The sequence below is a fragment of the Carcharhinus amblyrhynchos genome, chromosome 1, assembly GCF_965287045.1.
Source record: "Carcharhinus amblyrhynchos chromosome 1, sCarAmb.v2.hapA, whole genome shotgun sequence".
NCBI lineage: Eukaryota > Metazoa > Chordata > Chondrichthyes > Carcharhiniformes > Carcharhinidae > Carcharhinus > Carcharhinus amblyrhynchos.
Window position 1 is genome coordinate 88,462,294 of NC_137324.1, and position 14,992 is coordinate 88,477,285.

The 14,992-nt window shown below is 40.3% G+C and overlaps 1 protein-coding gene across 5 annotated transcripts in view; it reads right to left on the reverse strand.

Annotated features, from left to right (window-relative positions):
* The window catches only part of LOC145343028 (kelch-like protein 5), a 115,746-nt gene that overhangs the window by 57,349 nt on the left and 43,405 nt on the right, over window positions 1-14,992 (reverse strand). For 3 of the 5 annotated variants that reach the window (XM_080188784.1, XM_080188802.1, XM_080188774.1), the window contains exons 3-5: window positions 13,221-13,406; window positions 12,413-12,549; window positions 9,400-9,596 (exon numbers count right to left, since the gene is read on the reverse strand). In XM_080188784.1, coding sequence (XP_080044910.1) covers window positions 9,400-9,596; window positions 12,413-12,549; window positions 13,221-13,363 — 477 coding nt within the window. In that variant the 5' untranslated portion in view covers window positions 13,364-13,406. The remainder of the gene's footprint in view (window positions 1-9,399; window positions 9,597-12,412; window positions 12,550-13,220; window positions 13,407-14,992) is intronic. The other 2 variants (XM_080188794.1, XM_080188811.1) reach the window with 1 other exon arrangement.

A 14,992-nucleotide genomic window follows, 5' to 3' on the forward strand; every position in this document is an offset into this window, starting at 1 on the left:
TTTGAAATCCTTTTTTAGATTTCACAGCAAATAAGATAGCTGAAGAGAGAAAATATTGGCACAGAGACACATGGTTTGTGGTTATGGAATTGGACTAGAAATCTGGAAGTTACAAGTTCAACTTCTAGCATGCCAGAGTTGTGAAACTGATTTTTAAAATATAATAATGTGTGTGCTGGCAGCAGAAAACGATGATGGAAGTTGCTGGATTGTTAGAAAACCCCAACCAATTCATCAAAGACCTTTAGGAAAAGAAACCTGCCACCTCACTCCTTTTGGCTTACATGCGATCCAGTCCCTCACTCAGTTGACTCTGAATGTCCTCAGGGATAAACAATAAATATTGCTTTGTCAGAATCACTCAAAAAACACAAGTCAAATTCCTATATAGTCTATAGATTTATTTCAACAAGTGAATTATATGACCACACTAATACTCCAAACTACAGGTCAAGTAGCATTTATTTGTAAATCAGAGAACTGCACTTTTTTTCAACCTCATTGAGCTTAAGCAGGGCAAGTTCAGTTGTTTGTCTGCACTGTTTACTTTGTGATTCTTGTACAGAACAAAAGTTAAAACAAAACTTAATACAGGCACTCTGCATTTATTATTCAGTGATACATCTTACTTTTCTAGCCATTTTATTGACTTTAAACTATAGCTAGTCTTGGCTTAGGCTACTGTAAGTTTATATACTGTTTCCAAAAGTTTAAATTATCTGAAATCCAAAATGCAACCAGCTCCAAAGGTTTCAGATAAAGGATACTCAACGTGTAAAAATAAAATTTTCAAATAGTCATTAAATAACCATATGTGCTGTATAGCAGAGTACATCAATTGTCACTAGTAAGAAGATTAAACTGCATTGATGAGCTTTGCATCAAACGCTACATAAAGATTGTCACCATCAGTTATGGATTAGCACATAGCGATATGTTTGGATTCTGGAATTAACTGAAGATGGAAGCATCCTGAGTAAATCAGAGAATCCATCACAAAGGAAGATAAAATGGACATGAAGTATAGATTTTATGAAGGTACCTAATTAGGGTAATGCATGAATTATTGTAAATTGTGCAAGACACTATTTTGGTGGTGGGGGGTGCGCACTCCATCTGCCTGATAACATTGTCACAGGCAAGAACTTGCAAGGAGAAATGAAAGTGGCAGGGAGTAGAATAACTATGTTATTTGGTTCCGATTTGTGTTTATTCACAAGGTTCCTGCCTGTTTTTTGGTGCCAAGCCCAGTCACCAGGATCAGCTATCCCCAAGTTATGAATGGGCAAATAAGTGGTGATGCATCAGTTTCTCACGCAATTTTGGGCTTGCTACTGCTTTTATGTGCAAACAGGGTGGTAGTAATCTCAAAATTGCTGCTATAGTTTTAAAGGGAATGTGGCTAAAGCAGAGATAGAAGACCAACAATATAGAGTGGAGCGAAACAGATGTTTTTTCAATTTGTGGACCATCTGCCCCAAAGATTTGTGGTGGAACTTCTTCAGTCTCCATAAAAGATTTAGATTTAGCATGAGGAATGTTATAAAATTTGATTGTGGTACCAAATCAGTAGCATGCGATAGTTTAGGAAGAATGCGGGAGCTAGAAAGAGCACATTAAACAGGATAGCCAGTATGTTAGATATTTGAGAGACAATTTAATGCAGAGGAAAGTAAAACATGACGTTTCGAAAAAAGAACAGTGAAAAGAAGATGTCTGAAATATTGATTTTTTTTAAACTGAATGGAGCAACAGAAACTCTAGAAACTGATAAATTTGGGATAACATCATTTTGGAGTGGAGGAGGGGAATATAACATAAGAAACATAAGAAATAGGAGCAGGAGTAGGCCATCTAGCCCTTCGAGCCTGCCCCGCCATTCAATAAGATCATGGCTGATCTGTCGTGGCTCAGTTCCACTTTCCCGCCCTCTCCCCATAACCCTTAATCCCCTCTCTTATCAAAAACCCATCAACCCGCGTCTTAAAAATATTTAGCGAGGCAGCCTCCACCACTTCAACGGGCAGAGAATTCCAGAGATTCACCACCCTTTGAGTGAAGAAGTTCCTCCTCAACTCCGTTCTAAACCGCTCCCCCCTTTATCTTGAGGCTGTGCCCCCTAGTCCTACTGTCTTTTTTGAGCGGGAAGAGTCTCTCCACCTCTATCCTATCCATCCCATTCATCATCTTATACGTCTCAATGAGATCTCCCCTCATTCTTCTAAACTCTAACGAGTACAAGCCTAGTTTATTCAGCCTCTCCTCATAGCTCAACCCCCTCAACTCCGGTATCAGCCTAGTAAACCTCCTCTGCACTCCCTCCAAGGCCAAAATATCTTTGTGCAGGTGCGGCGCCCAAAACTGCACACAGTACTCCAGCTGCGGCCTCACCAATGCCCTATACAGCTGCAGCAAGACCTCCCTACTTTTATATACAATCCCCCTCGCTATGAAGGCCAGCATCCCATTCGCCTTCCTGACCACCTGCTGCACCTGCAAGCTGGGTTTTTACGACTCATGCACACGGACCCCGAGGTCCCTCTGCACCGTCGCCTGCTGCAGTTTTTCACCACATAAGTAATAGTCCTTCCCACCATTATTCCTACCAAAGTGGACCACCTCACACTTGCCAACATTAAATTCCGTTTGCCATTTCCTGGCCCATTCGCCCAGCCTATCTAGATCCTTCTGCAGACTCTCCACACCCTCCGCACAATTTGCCGTTCCCCCAATCCTGGTGTCATCAGCAAATTTTGACACCTTACACTCGGTTCCCTCCTCCAGATCATCTATATAAATGGTAAAAAGCTGAGGCCCCAGCACCGACCCCTGGGGCACTCCACTAGTCACCATCCGCCAATCCGAATAGCACCCGTTGACCCCCACTCTCTGCCTCCTATTTGACAACCAATCCTCTATCCACGCTAACACCCTACCCCCAACTCCATGTCCCTCGACCTTCTGCAATAACCTCTTGTGAGGTACTTTGTCAAACGCCTTCTGAAAATCCAGAAAGACCACATCCACCGGCTCTCCTCTATCCACCGCCCTAGACACATCCTCATAGAACTCCAGTAAATTTGTCAGACACGACTTCCCTTTAATGAAACCGTGCTGCGTCTGCTCTATCAAGCAATTCCCTTCAAGATGCCTCGCAATTTCCTCCTTAATGATGGATTCTAACATTTTACCTACCACAGACGTTAAACTAACCGGCCTATAATTCCCCGCCTTTTGCCTGGCACCCTTTTTAAACAATGGCGTAACATTAGCCGTTTTCCAATCTTCCGGCACTTCCCTGGAATCCAGCGATGTCTGGAAAATAACCACCAAGGCATCTACTATCACCTCCGCCATTTCTTTCAGAACCCTCGGATGTATTCCATCCGGTCCTGGGGACTTGTCCACAATCAGCCCCTCCTGTCTGTCGAGCACCGCCTCTCTAGTAACAGTAATGTCATTAAGACCCTCCAGTCCTACCACCTTTCCATCACTAACACCCGGCAAATTATTCACGTCCTCCTCCGTGAAGACAGAAACAAAAAAGTTATTCAAGACCTTCGCCATATCCCCATCCCCTACCACTAGGTCCCCTTTCTCATCCTCTAAAGGACCAACGTTCACCCTAGCCAGCCTCTTCCTTTTTATATATTTATAAAAGCTCTTGCTATCCTTTTTTATATTAAGCGCTAGCCCAGCTTCATAGTTTCTCCTCCCCTTCTTTAAAAAGCGCAATTACAAAAAAGTAAGCCATAGGATGGCAAATGTGTCTCAGTTTTATATATGGGACATTCAGTTCAAAAGCAAGAAAGTGCCTTGTGAATTTTACGAGGCATTTGTTGAGGTACAATTAGATTATTGTGCGATTTTGGGCATTCTGGACTAGGAAGCAAATTAGAGCCAGTGAAGAATCACTTCAATAATACTAGAAATAATTATGAATAAAGGCTTGAAAAACTGGGACCTTTTTCACTAGAAAAGGGTTATTGCCATCTAATGAAAGTTCTCAAACTATGTTGTTTCCAAAACTATGAAGGTTTTGAAAGATTATTCAACAATAGATTATTGATTTGTAAATTGATAACAAGAGGCTACAATTTTCATATTATCACCCAAAGAAGAAAAGAGCAAGTCACTTTCTGATCTAAAAGATCATAAAAGTAGGAAATGATCTAGCAATGCAGAGACTTCTGAAATATAGAAACATAGAACAGCACAGCACAGTACAGGCCCTTTAGCCCTCTATGTTGTGTCGAACTTTTTCCGAAAACAAGATCAAGCTATCCTACTTCTGGGTCAATTTCAACTCCTGGCAGGAAACTGGTGGGAGCAAACAGCAAGTTCGTATAGGAGTGCAAGTTGGATTCCATTGACCAACTTCCTGGCCATTTACAGTGGAAGGTGCGAGCTGGGGAAGTATGAAGTTCAAGCAGCTTCAAGGCCATAACCCAGTAGTGGAAGAAGATCACAGAAGATCAGTCAGTCCAGACCCCTTGTGAGGTTTTGTGGTTGGAAGGGTGGGGGCAAGGGGGAGGCAAGGGGTAGTGCACTGCAGCAGAGGCTTTGGGGACGATCTTACCAAAAGAATTCTAAGGCCAGGACATGCATGAAAATGGGAGAGTTTCAGATTTTTTTTTGGCGAAGCATCCAATCTTATGCCACTCTGTTCAAAAAATAATGCAAACTCTGTTTCCTGCCAGTAGGGATAGGGAATGGGGCCTAAGCTTTCAATAAAGCCGGCAGCTGACAGTAGATTGCGCCACTGCGCATAAGTAGATCTCTGTTCTGCGCACAGCTGACTAGCGCCCACCCCACCTCCTGGTCTGGTTGATTCCTCTGCCCAACCTCCATCCCCAAGTCAATTGCCAGTTGCACAGTGTGCATTTTCCCCCATCCGTTCTCGGTTGCAGAGTGTGCAGCTTCCTCCCACCTCCTCTCTGCCCCATCTAGGTCTCACCCCCTCCCATTAGCCACCCTCAGGTCCCGTGCATTGGCATAGTCTGATGCCTGGTGGGCACTGTCAATGTGCCATGCTGCCACCACCCAAGGGCACTGCACACCAACCCCTACCCCTGACTTTCCGGGGGGGGGGGTGGTCTCAGTGGCCTTTTGCCTACCAGCGAGGCCATCACACCAGGTCTCCATTGATGCAAACTACGTGATCCTCGCCAGTAAGGATGTTCACCTAGACAATCAAGTCCCAGGTTAATAATATTCAAATTCTATTTAAAATAGATTTAAATATTGAAATCAGCCTTGCACCCTTTTTGCTTGCAAGACTGATCTCCCAGGATATCCAAGCTTAGTAAGATCATGATAGGTGAGAAATTGGGCGTGAACCCAATTTTTCACCTGCCTTCCGATCTTATCAGCTCACCCTGCCCTTTGACCAGCAAGACGAGAAGGTAAGATTCCTCCTTAGACTTTGCTGATGGGATTAGATGGAACAGCAGAAAAAGGCTTTTATAAACTTACCTTAGTGAGTTTCTCCAATTCCCCAAAAAGCCCTCAATATGGAAAAAGGGCGAGGAGCTTGGTTTTGAGTAGATTGTTCCAGTTAGATGCAGCAACTGGCAAATGTTCTCCTTCTGTTTTGTAGTTTTATGAATTGTCTTATAGTAATTCTGTCACTTATTTAGAAGCAGGGCTCCTGTAAAAGGGGATCCTGAAATAGCTTTAACTGACAGGCATTAGTTACAAAAAGCTAACAGTTCATTGATCAAATGGAGGTACTTCATCTAAACACATTACACATGGAATTAAAGGTACTATTTGTTACGTTCCCCAATGCACATCATGTTATGAACTAGTGTCCTTATAGGACAACCTAGAAATTTTCTTTAACTGGATTCAGGCAGCGATCTAGAGCCACTTGAGCCATGCAGAGTAAACCAGCAGCTGAGTATGAAGCATACCATCTGCTGGCATGTTTTCCTAGGGTCAGGTGGATCCCAGGCCAATATGATGTTCTGGTTCCCAGTAAGATACGTGGAGTCATTCCAAAGTTTAGGAGTTTGAACCAATAGGGAAAAGGCAGAATGGCCTTGAATAGGAGGAGCCCTGAATAGTAAGCTTAATGTAAAGGTGAAATATTCAGAAACACCTTCTCGCTATAAATTTTATATATTCTTTCAATGTATTTCCACTAACATAAAGTACTACAAGTAGACATTTATTTTTCCTTTAATTTGTTTGAAAGAAACACTGCACACTATGGTATAGAATCCCTGTAATTCCATTTAATTATTGAGAGATTAATACAATTTAAATGACCCCGAACAGCTAGGTTCAAACAGTTTCCATAGCAACTGCTGCTGAAAAGGAATAGCTCTGACTACATATTAAAGATTACTAGTGAAAGCAATTTCAGATCACCATTGGGAACTAAATAACATTATAATAGAGAGGCTCCAAGAGGTGCCCATCCGACAAGGGTAATTATTTGTGGAAATGATTTTCTAAAAATACCTTTCTACTTAGGATTTTTACATCATCTACTCACTGCATGAAAGCATTCAACCCCCAGTTGAATACATTGTTCATTCACGGTAGCACTACAGAATCAACATTTTCTCAGAATTCTGAATGAATCAAGTGTGGCTGCAGTAGCACATTGGAAACCAACTGGCATCCATTCAGACATTTTTATGATGATAATTGGGGGTATTGAGAGTCATTATAGCACATTCAACACATCTAGTCCATACCGGTTCTCTGTTGAGCATTACCTCTGCTGTTCGCCAAGGATCAATCCCTGGTCAACTCCAATTTTGTCTACTTGCTGCTTTTTGTGATATCATCTCAAGCACAGGATGAGTTTTCACATCCACACTAACAACTCACTGTCATCTCTCGTGACTCCTCCATTGTTGCTAAATTATCAAGTCGCTCATCCAACATTCATGGATCAGAAATTTCCTTCAATTGAGATGACTTAAGCAATTGTTTTCTGATCCCTGCTCAAAACACCACTCCCTAACTAGATTCCATCCCTCTTTCTGACAACAGTCTGAGACTGAATCAGCCTGTTTGCAATTGTGGTATCTGGCCCTGAGATGAACTACCAACCATATAAGATCATCTATTTCCATCTCTGTAACTCTCCTGACATAGCCCATCTTATGTGCTGAAACTCTCATTCACAGTAAATGTAAAATCTACTTGTGACTAATAAATAAAGTTTATTCATGTCTATGTATCGCTGACTTGATTTTCTAAAACACTCCTGGCTGGTTTCCCACATTCTACTTTCCGTAAACATGAGGTTCTCCAAAACTTGGTTGCCCATGTTTTTGCTCACAGCAAGTCCCATTCATCTTATCACCCTTGTGCTCCTGTTAGCTGATCGATATTGATTCTGGTAAAGAACATAAGAAATAGGAGCAGGAGTAGGCCATCTAGCCCCTCGAGCCTGCCCCGCCATTCAATAAAATCATGGCTGATCTGAAGTGGCTCAGTTCCACTTTCCCGCTTTCTCCCCATAACCCTTAATCCCCTTGCCTACCAAAAACCTATCTACCCGCGTCTTAAATATATTTAGCAAGGTAGCCTCCACCACTTCAACGGGCAGAGAATTCCAGACATTCACCACCCTTTGAGTGAAGAAGTTCCTCCTCAACTCTGTTCTAAACTGCTCCCCCCTTATCTTGAGGCTGTGCCCTCTAGTCCTGCTGTCCTTTCTGAGCGGGAAGAACCTCCCCACCTCTATCCTATCCATCTCTTTCATCATCTTTTACGTCTCAATGAGATCTCCCCTCATCCTTCTAAACTCTAACGAGTACAAGCCCAGTCTATTCAGCCTCTCCTCATAGCTCAACCCCCTCAACTCCGGTATCAGCCTAATGAACCTCCTCTGCACTCCCTCCAAGGCCAAAATATCCTTGCGCAAGTGCGGCGACCAAAACTACACACAGTACTCCAGCTGTGGCCTCACCAGTGCCCTGTACAGTGGCAGCAAGACCTCCCTACTTTTATATTCAATCCCCCTTGCTATAAAGGCCAGCATCCCATTTGCCTTCCTGACCACCTGCTGCGCCTGTAGGGTGGGTTTTTGCGACTCATGCACAAGGACCCCCAGGTCCCTCTGCAAGGTAGCATGCTGCAGCTTTTCGCCCTGTAAGTAGTAGTCCTTCCTACTATTATTCCTACCAAAGTGGATAACCTCACACTTGCCAACATTGTATTCCATCTGCCAGGTCCTTGCCCACTCGCTCAGCCTATCTAGATCCCTCTGCAGACTTTCCACACCCTCCGTACAATTTGCTGTTCCACTTATCTTAGTGTCATCGGCAAAGCAATATCTTGAATTTAAAATTCTCATCCTTGATTTCGCATTTCTTCAAAGCCTCCCTCCCTATCTTTTTAATCTCCTCCAGCCCCAAAACCCGCCAAGGTACCTACTCGCTTCTAATTTTGAACTCTTAGGAAACCCCATTTTAACCGTTCCATCATTAATGGAGAAGCTTTCAGTAGCCTTGACCCAAGTTCTGGAATTCCCTGTCTACACTTCTCTGCCTCACTTTTGTCCTTGACGTTCCTCAAAACTTAACTCAAGCTTTTGGTGACCTGATCTAATACCTCCTTATATGGCTGATGGCATATTTTGTCTTAAAATACTCCTCTGAAGTACTCTGGTGTGTTTTATCATGATAAAGGTACTATACAATTATAGTTTGTTGTTGTATATGTATCTAAGATTGATTTACAAAGGTTTGTTTTGATAGAAATACTACTCAGTACATTGTCATTTATTGCAGATATGTCTTTATTTAGATTTTAACCCTTTTTACTTGTGTACATGTAGTAGAATTGGGGCAGCATGGTGGCACAGTGATTAGCACAACTGCCTCACAGCGCCAGGGACCTGGGTTCGATTTCTGGTTTGGTCACTGTCTCTCTGGAGTTTGCCCATTCTCCCCATGTCTGTGGGGGTTTCCCCCAGGGTGCTCCAGTTTCCTTCCCCAGTCCAAAGATGCATGGGTTAGGTTGATTGGCCATGCTAAATTGATCCTAGTTTTGGGGGATTAGCAGGGTAAATATGTGGAGTTATGGGGATAGGGTGGGATTGGGGTCGGTGCAAGCTTACAGGCCTCCTTCTGTACTGTAGGGATTCTATGATTCTCAGAATTTCTGATTTTATAACTATTGCAACATTTTGTTACAATTGGATTGATATCAGTTCATAGTAGTTAATTTTAAATTGTGAAGTTATCGAGTTATAGAATTATTACTACATTGTGCCAAAGCACAAAGCACTGTCTATGCTCACTTTGCAAATTGTTCAAGAATCAATCAACACATTCCAAAATGAATTTTTTAACAAATTATTCCTTCATTAAATCATGTTTCACTCATTCCATACTTAATGACTGTGAAGCAGCATCCCTCCTAGATACATACCATTGTGTAGTTGTGTGCCACTTTATGCAGGTCAGTGCAGCCCTGTGCATCTGCAAATGAACGAATTCCAAGGCAGTTGGATGGGTGAAGTTGTTTCATCAGGAACCCACAGCATGCCTCCACAACCTGGGAGAGTTGCAGGAGGCAGGCTGTGGACAACAGGCACTCAATATTGTCTTCTTTCAATTCCAGGCGACCTAAGGGAAAAAAAACATAATTTTCTTCTATGAAGAAAGCAATTACTGTGGATGCTGGAATCTAAAACAAAAACAGAAAATGCTGGAATATCTCAGGAGGTCTGACAGCATCTGTGGAGAGAAGGCAGAACTAATTGAGACATTAATTCTGTTCACTGTTTTTGTATGCAATTTTCATATTTGATGTATAAAGAAACTATTGTTTGATATATTAAATAACTTTCTTTCAAAGTGCATAATCTTCCAAATGTTACTGTCACTGTATGAAAATTATTTTGGCACATGCAATGCAAAATTTAGATACGTTTCTTAATGATGGCCTTTTCAGATTATTTCTTCATACAGTAGGATATCTTGACTCTGAAAAATTCAGACCTGCAGTCAAATAAACGTATTAAAAAAAAACAGCATGTTTTCTAGTAAATAATCTATCCTATACAAGCAGTATGCAAAAGCATCAATGACGTATGTACAAAGACACAGGTAGGAGAGAATTGTCTGAAAACATTTATAAGGACATTTTGAGGTGTAGGTGGTGAAATGCCTTATTTTTCCAATCAAGGCACATGTTGCTGTTTTAAATGTAATTTTGTATTTAGTTGGCAATTATTAATGTAACCTCTTTATATAACTTTATTCTGTTTCTAATGTTTTGTTAAGTATCATTTTAACTAATTTAAAACAAGAAATTCCTTGGCCTCTTTGTTCCTGCCATTAATTTTCTTTTTTTCCTACTGCTAATATGAGAGCATGCATTCTGTCATTCTCATTAGTTGTGATTTTCCCTCAACCAGCTATCCAATACATCCTTAGTCACCACATTCCCCCTTCTTCCTGCTGTGTGTTGCTTGCTTTCACTGCCAGTGTCCTTTCCCAAATAACTTATTTTCCCTTTTATTCACCATTATGCCCTATTCTCTTTGCTTTCTACCATATCTGGCTCTTTAAAGATCTCTTATACTTCCACACTGCTTTGCTTTGGCTCTCTGGGGATGGAAAAGAGAAAAAGATCTTTGGAGAAAAGTGTCAATGGTTCTTTCCAATGACACAGTATATTGGTCTGAGAATGGATTTTAATTAATCATTTTAAAAATCTTTATATTTTATTTGGTTGCCTATATTCAACTTGTTACATGAATAGCACGTTAATTGAGGCATACATTTGGTGATTACATTTGTCTTGGTTATTAAGAGTAACGGATTAGAGAAGAAAACCAAGAGATTAATTTTTCACCATTCTTTAAATGTTTTATGGGAAAGTTGATTGTTGTACATTATGCTGCAAGCCATTTTCATTAGATACCCTTTCAGCAATCCACAGGTTACATTCATCATGAGAGGATCATGAAAGTCAGATCCACCGTAAACTACTTTAGGTATTGTAATTTCATCCACTAGCATGGGAGCAACTCAATTTGATGCAGTTCAAATTCCAAGGGGAGATCAATGGTTAATGCTAAATGAGTGGAGCCATACTGATAGCATGGGTTTTCCAAAGCATTACCAACAAAATTAGTTTTACATCCACTGATGTTGATAAAGTCTTGATATCCAAATGGTTGACTAACCTGCATTGACCAATTGTGCATTACTCACTGGACTGTTAAAGAACTTAAATGTTTCTCAGGTAGTGCAAGAGGGCTGTTAGGCATTCAAGATAACTGCATGGTTATAGACGTAGTTAAGGATTGCTTTATTTGGAACAGTGCATAGCCAATATGCATGATCTTAACTTACCAGTGGCAGTAAGTTAATACCATGACATAAGTTATTTGTATGCTGGTTACAGTAAAGAGTGATGGCATACAAAGTCAAAATTCAAACATAGCCATATTTTTCAAAAACTGTTGATCTGATCAAACAATTCCTTAAACAGAAGATACTTGTATTGGTACAAAATTTGTTCTTCCAAACTTATAGATATGAGAGTCACACCATGATTTCCCTTAAGGACTGGTTTTGTAACCTATTATTCTCAGTGAGTAGCAATATAAGATGGAGAATTTGGGCTATACTATACCACCACCCTCCCCTCCCTGATATCACAAAAGAGATTTCACGTTCAGCTTCTTGAAAAGTGGCCATTATTGAATTTGTCTAGTGCAAATATTTAAGGCTATCGGCACTAAATTTATTATGTAAAACTGCTTTTTGGTCAAACAAAATAACACAGAGCTATTTTATCCAGAAAATGTAAATCGCAAATTTTTCTACTGGAATTTAAAATTTCAAATTTTGAAGTTTAAAGTTGAAGTTAATTTATTAATGTCATAAGTAGGCTTACATTAACACTGCAATGAAGTTACTGTGCAACTTCTCTAGTTGCCAGTCCACCTGACCATCATGTCTTTTGGATTGTGGGAGGAAACCAGAACATCAGGAGGAAACCCACGCAGGCACGGGAGAATGTGCAGACTCTGCACAGACAATGACCCAAGCTGGGAATTGAACCCGGATCCCTAAAGTTTAATGTTTATTTATTAGTCACAAGTAAAGCTTACATTAACACTGCAACGAAGTTACTGTGAAATTCCCCTAGTAGCCACACTCCGGTCCCTGTTCGGGTCAATGCACCTAACCAGCATGTCTTTCAGCATGTAGGATGAATCGGAGCATCCGGAGGAAACTCACACAGACACGGGGAGAACGTGCAAACTCCACACAGATAGTGACCCAAGCCTGGAATCGAACCCAGGTCCCTGGCGCTTTGAGGTAGCAGTGCTAATCACTATGCCACCGTGCTGCCCTGGAATTTAACACAATAGTCAGACATGACGCTTCCTACTTTATTCAGTAATTGATTGGTTTGTAGTCACCTGTATATGCATATTGAACTAATGCCCACAATGCATTTGAGTCAACGCCTTCAATCTTTATTTCTTCTTGTTTAGCCTCCCTTACGTCATTTGTGAACATTGCAGCAAAGTAGTCTGAAACTGAAGACAGAACCAACCTAGGAATGCAAGAAGAAAACTGGTCTTACTAACTGTTATAATTTTCAACTACTGGACATAGGCTCATCGAGAATGTTATGAACTCATAATGTGTTTCATCATCGGAAATACACAATGTCATTTAGGCTAAAGCATTAAAGAGATTTTCAATTTTTTTTCGCTGGCTGCTAATGTGAAAGACGATGTACAAGTGTCAAACGTTTTCTTTTAATCATCGCACAGTGGTTTTCCCATTCACATCAGCAGCTAAATAAAATGTACTATGTACTGAGAAAAGCAAGAACAAAGGACCCAAATTTATTTTTAAAGAGATGATTACAAAGTCACGTTTGGATTAAGCAAACCTTTACCGAAATGTATAAAGAAGCTACATCCTGAAAACTGTAACTGGCTATTTGGTCTGTTAGTGGATTCTGTAAAATGATGAAAAAAATCATAACCGCTTTGTTATTCTTGGTGACATATTTCTTAACAACATTTCACTATGTTTTTAAAATAGCTAGTTCCTGACGAACACCAACTGTTACGTAGAGTGCCATAGATTACAAGACTGAAAGAGGCAGTGTTTATATTAGTGCACATTCTAATGATTAGAGTTTGATATTGATTTCCCGACAAACCGCCGACACTGATATAAATTACACAAAACGTTGGCACATTTTCCATTCACCTATGAGCTGGAATTCTCCTGTCACCAACCAGTAGCACTACATCACACAGTTGCTTGTGTCGAAGATAGTTCTCCATCTTCTTGAAGGTCTGTTCTGCATGGTTTAATGCCTGAAAACACTCTTCAGGAGCAGAAGGATCCATGGTGTGGCATGAGGATAGGGTCTGACTGCTGTTTGAAGTCCTGCTGTGAAGAAGCCAGATAATGAATACCTCTATAGATTGCAATTATAAAAGTAGATATAAACAGTAAGCAACCTCATTTTATAGACTTTACCGTTTCTCGTTTGTTAACTACAGCATAATTACTTTGATTGCACTGCCTTATTCTTAAATAGCAATATAGTGAAAAATCACAATTGTGCTTTCTGAAAGTATTCAATTACAAATACAATCACATATTTATATAAGCACCTTGGACATAATGATATGTCCTAAAGTGCTTCAGAGGAGCATACAGGTTATGATACTGAGCCATATAAGGAGATAATAGGTCAGATGACCAAAGGTTTGTTCAACAAAGTAGGTTTTAAGAACAGTTGTAAAGAACAAAAGTGAGGTAGAACGGATAAGGAGGAAGGGGCCTAGGCAATTAAAGGCACGGCCACCAATGGCGTAGTAACAATGGGTCAATATGATGAGACTTAAATTCTTGGAGGGTATTGCACAAGAAGGTGATTATTCTGCCTTTAAAATATGGCCTATCTGGAGCACGCATTGGGTAAGGAAGAGGTCCAAGGTCTGCTCACCTAGTTATATGTTTTCCCTGTTCATTCATTAGCATTGACACTAGCAATGCAGTGGGTAGCATTAAAAATCTCCCATTATTTAATTGTGCTTGCAACAATCATTCAGTGCAATAAACTGCCATTAAATTGATACTTTAAGAGAGGTCAATTCCTCAAATTTCTTCATCCTTTTGTCTCACTGGAAATTAATTACGGCAATTATTGCTCTGAATTTTGGTACAATTACATTTGTTTACAATTCATTTAGTTAAGATGCCATCATGCGCCAGTAAAATAATTAATTTGACACAATTGCATTCATTACTTTTCATTTGTTTGTGTTGTTTCTACAAAGCAATGGTAATATTCTTTAAGTTTATATAGAATCTACCTGAACTAAACAAATCTAAAATAATTTCACCAGTACACTGCTGGTTGAAAATTTCCTCATGTTCTAGCCATCACTCTCTGAAAGAAAACCATGCACCACAAATAAGAAGTAAAATCCATTGGCAAATTTAACCTGCTGAAATGCCTTCTTACAAACACCACATGGTATAACCAATTTAATATTCATACAACATCCTAAATGTTCTCTGGACATGGCATTTATGATTAAACAAAAAAAAACTCCTTAAATCTAGGATTGTTAAGTACTGGCTTTACCCTGCATTCAAGTGCAGACTGACCTAAATGGGTCTTATCACAGCAAGGGAAAAATGCTGAGGGCTCTGAAATTGGCAATGGTTACCCTTTTAACATTCTGACTAAAAAATACTGAATTAAAATTCAAGGCAGATGTGTTCAAGATGCTTCGTGAGTACAGGTTATTTTGATGATATCGTTCCCTGCATTTAAAACATTTCTTAAGAATGAGGTAGAGAGGACATGGTAGAGCACACTGCTACTGCGATGCACTGTAGCATGGAATGAGAGACACATACACGATTGAAAGGCAAATTTCTAATCCTTTCATGCTACAGGAAAGATGGGAATGAGTGGAGGTTTATCTCTAGGGAGTGAGAAAATATAATAAATCAACCAC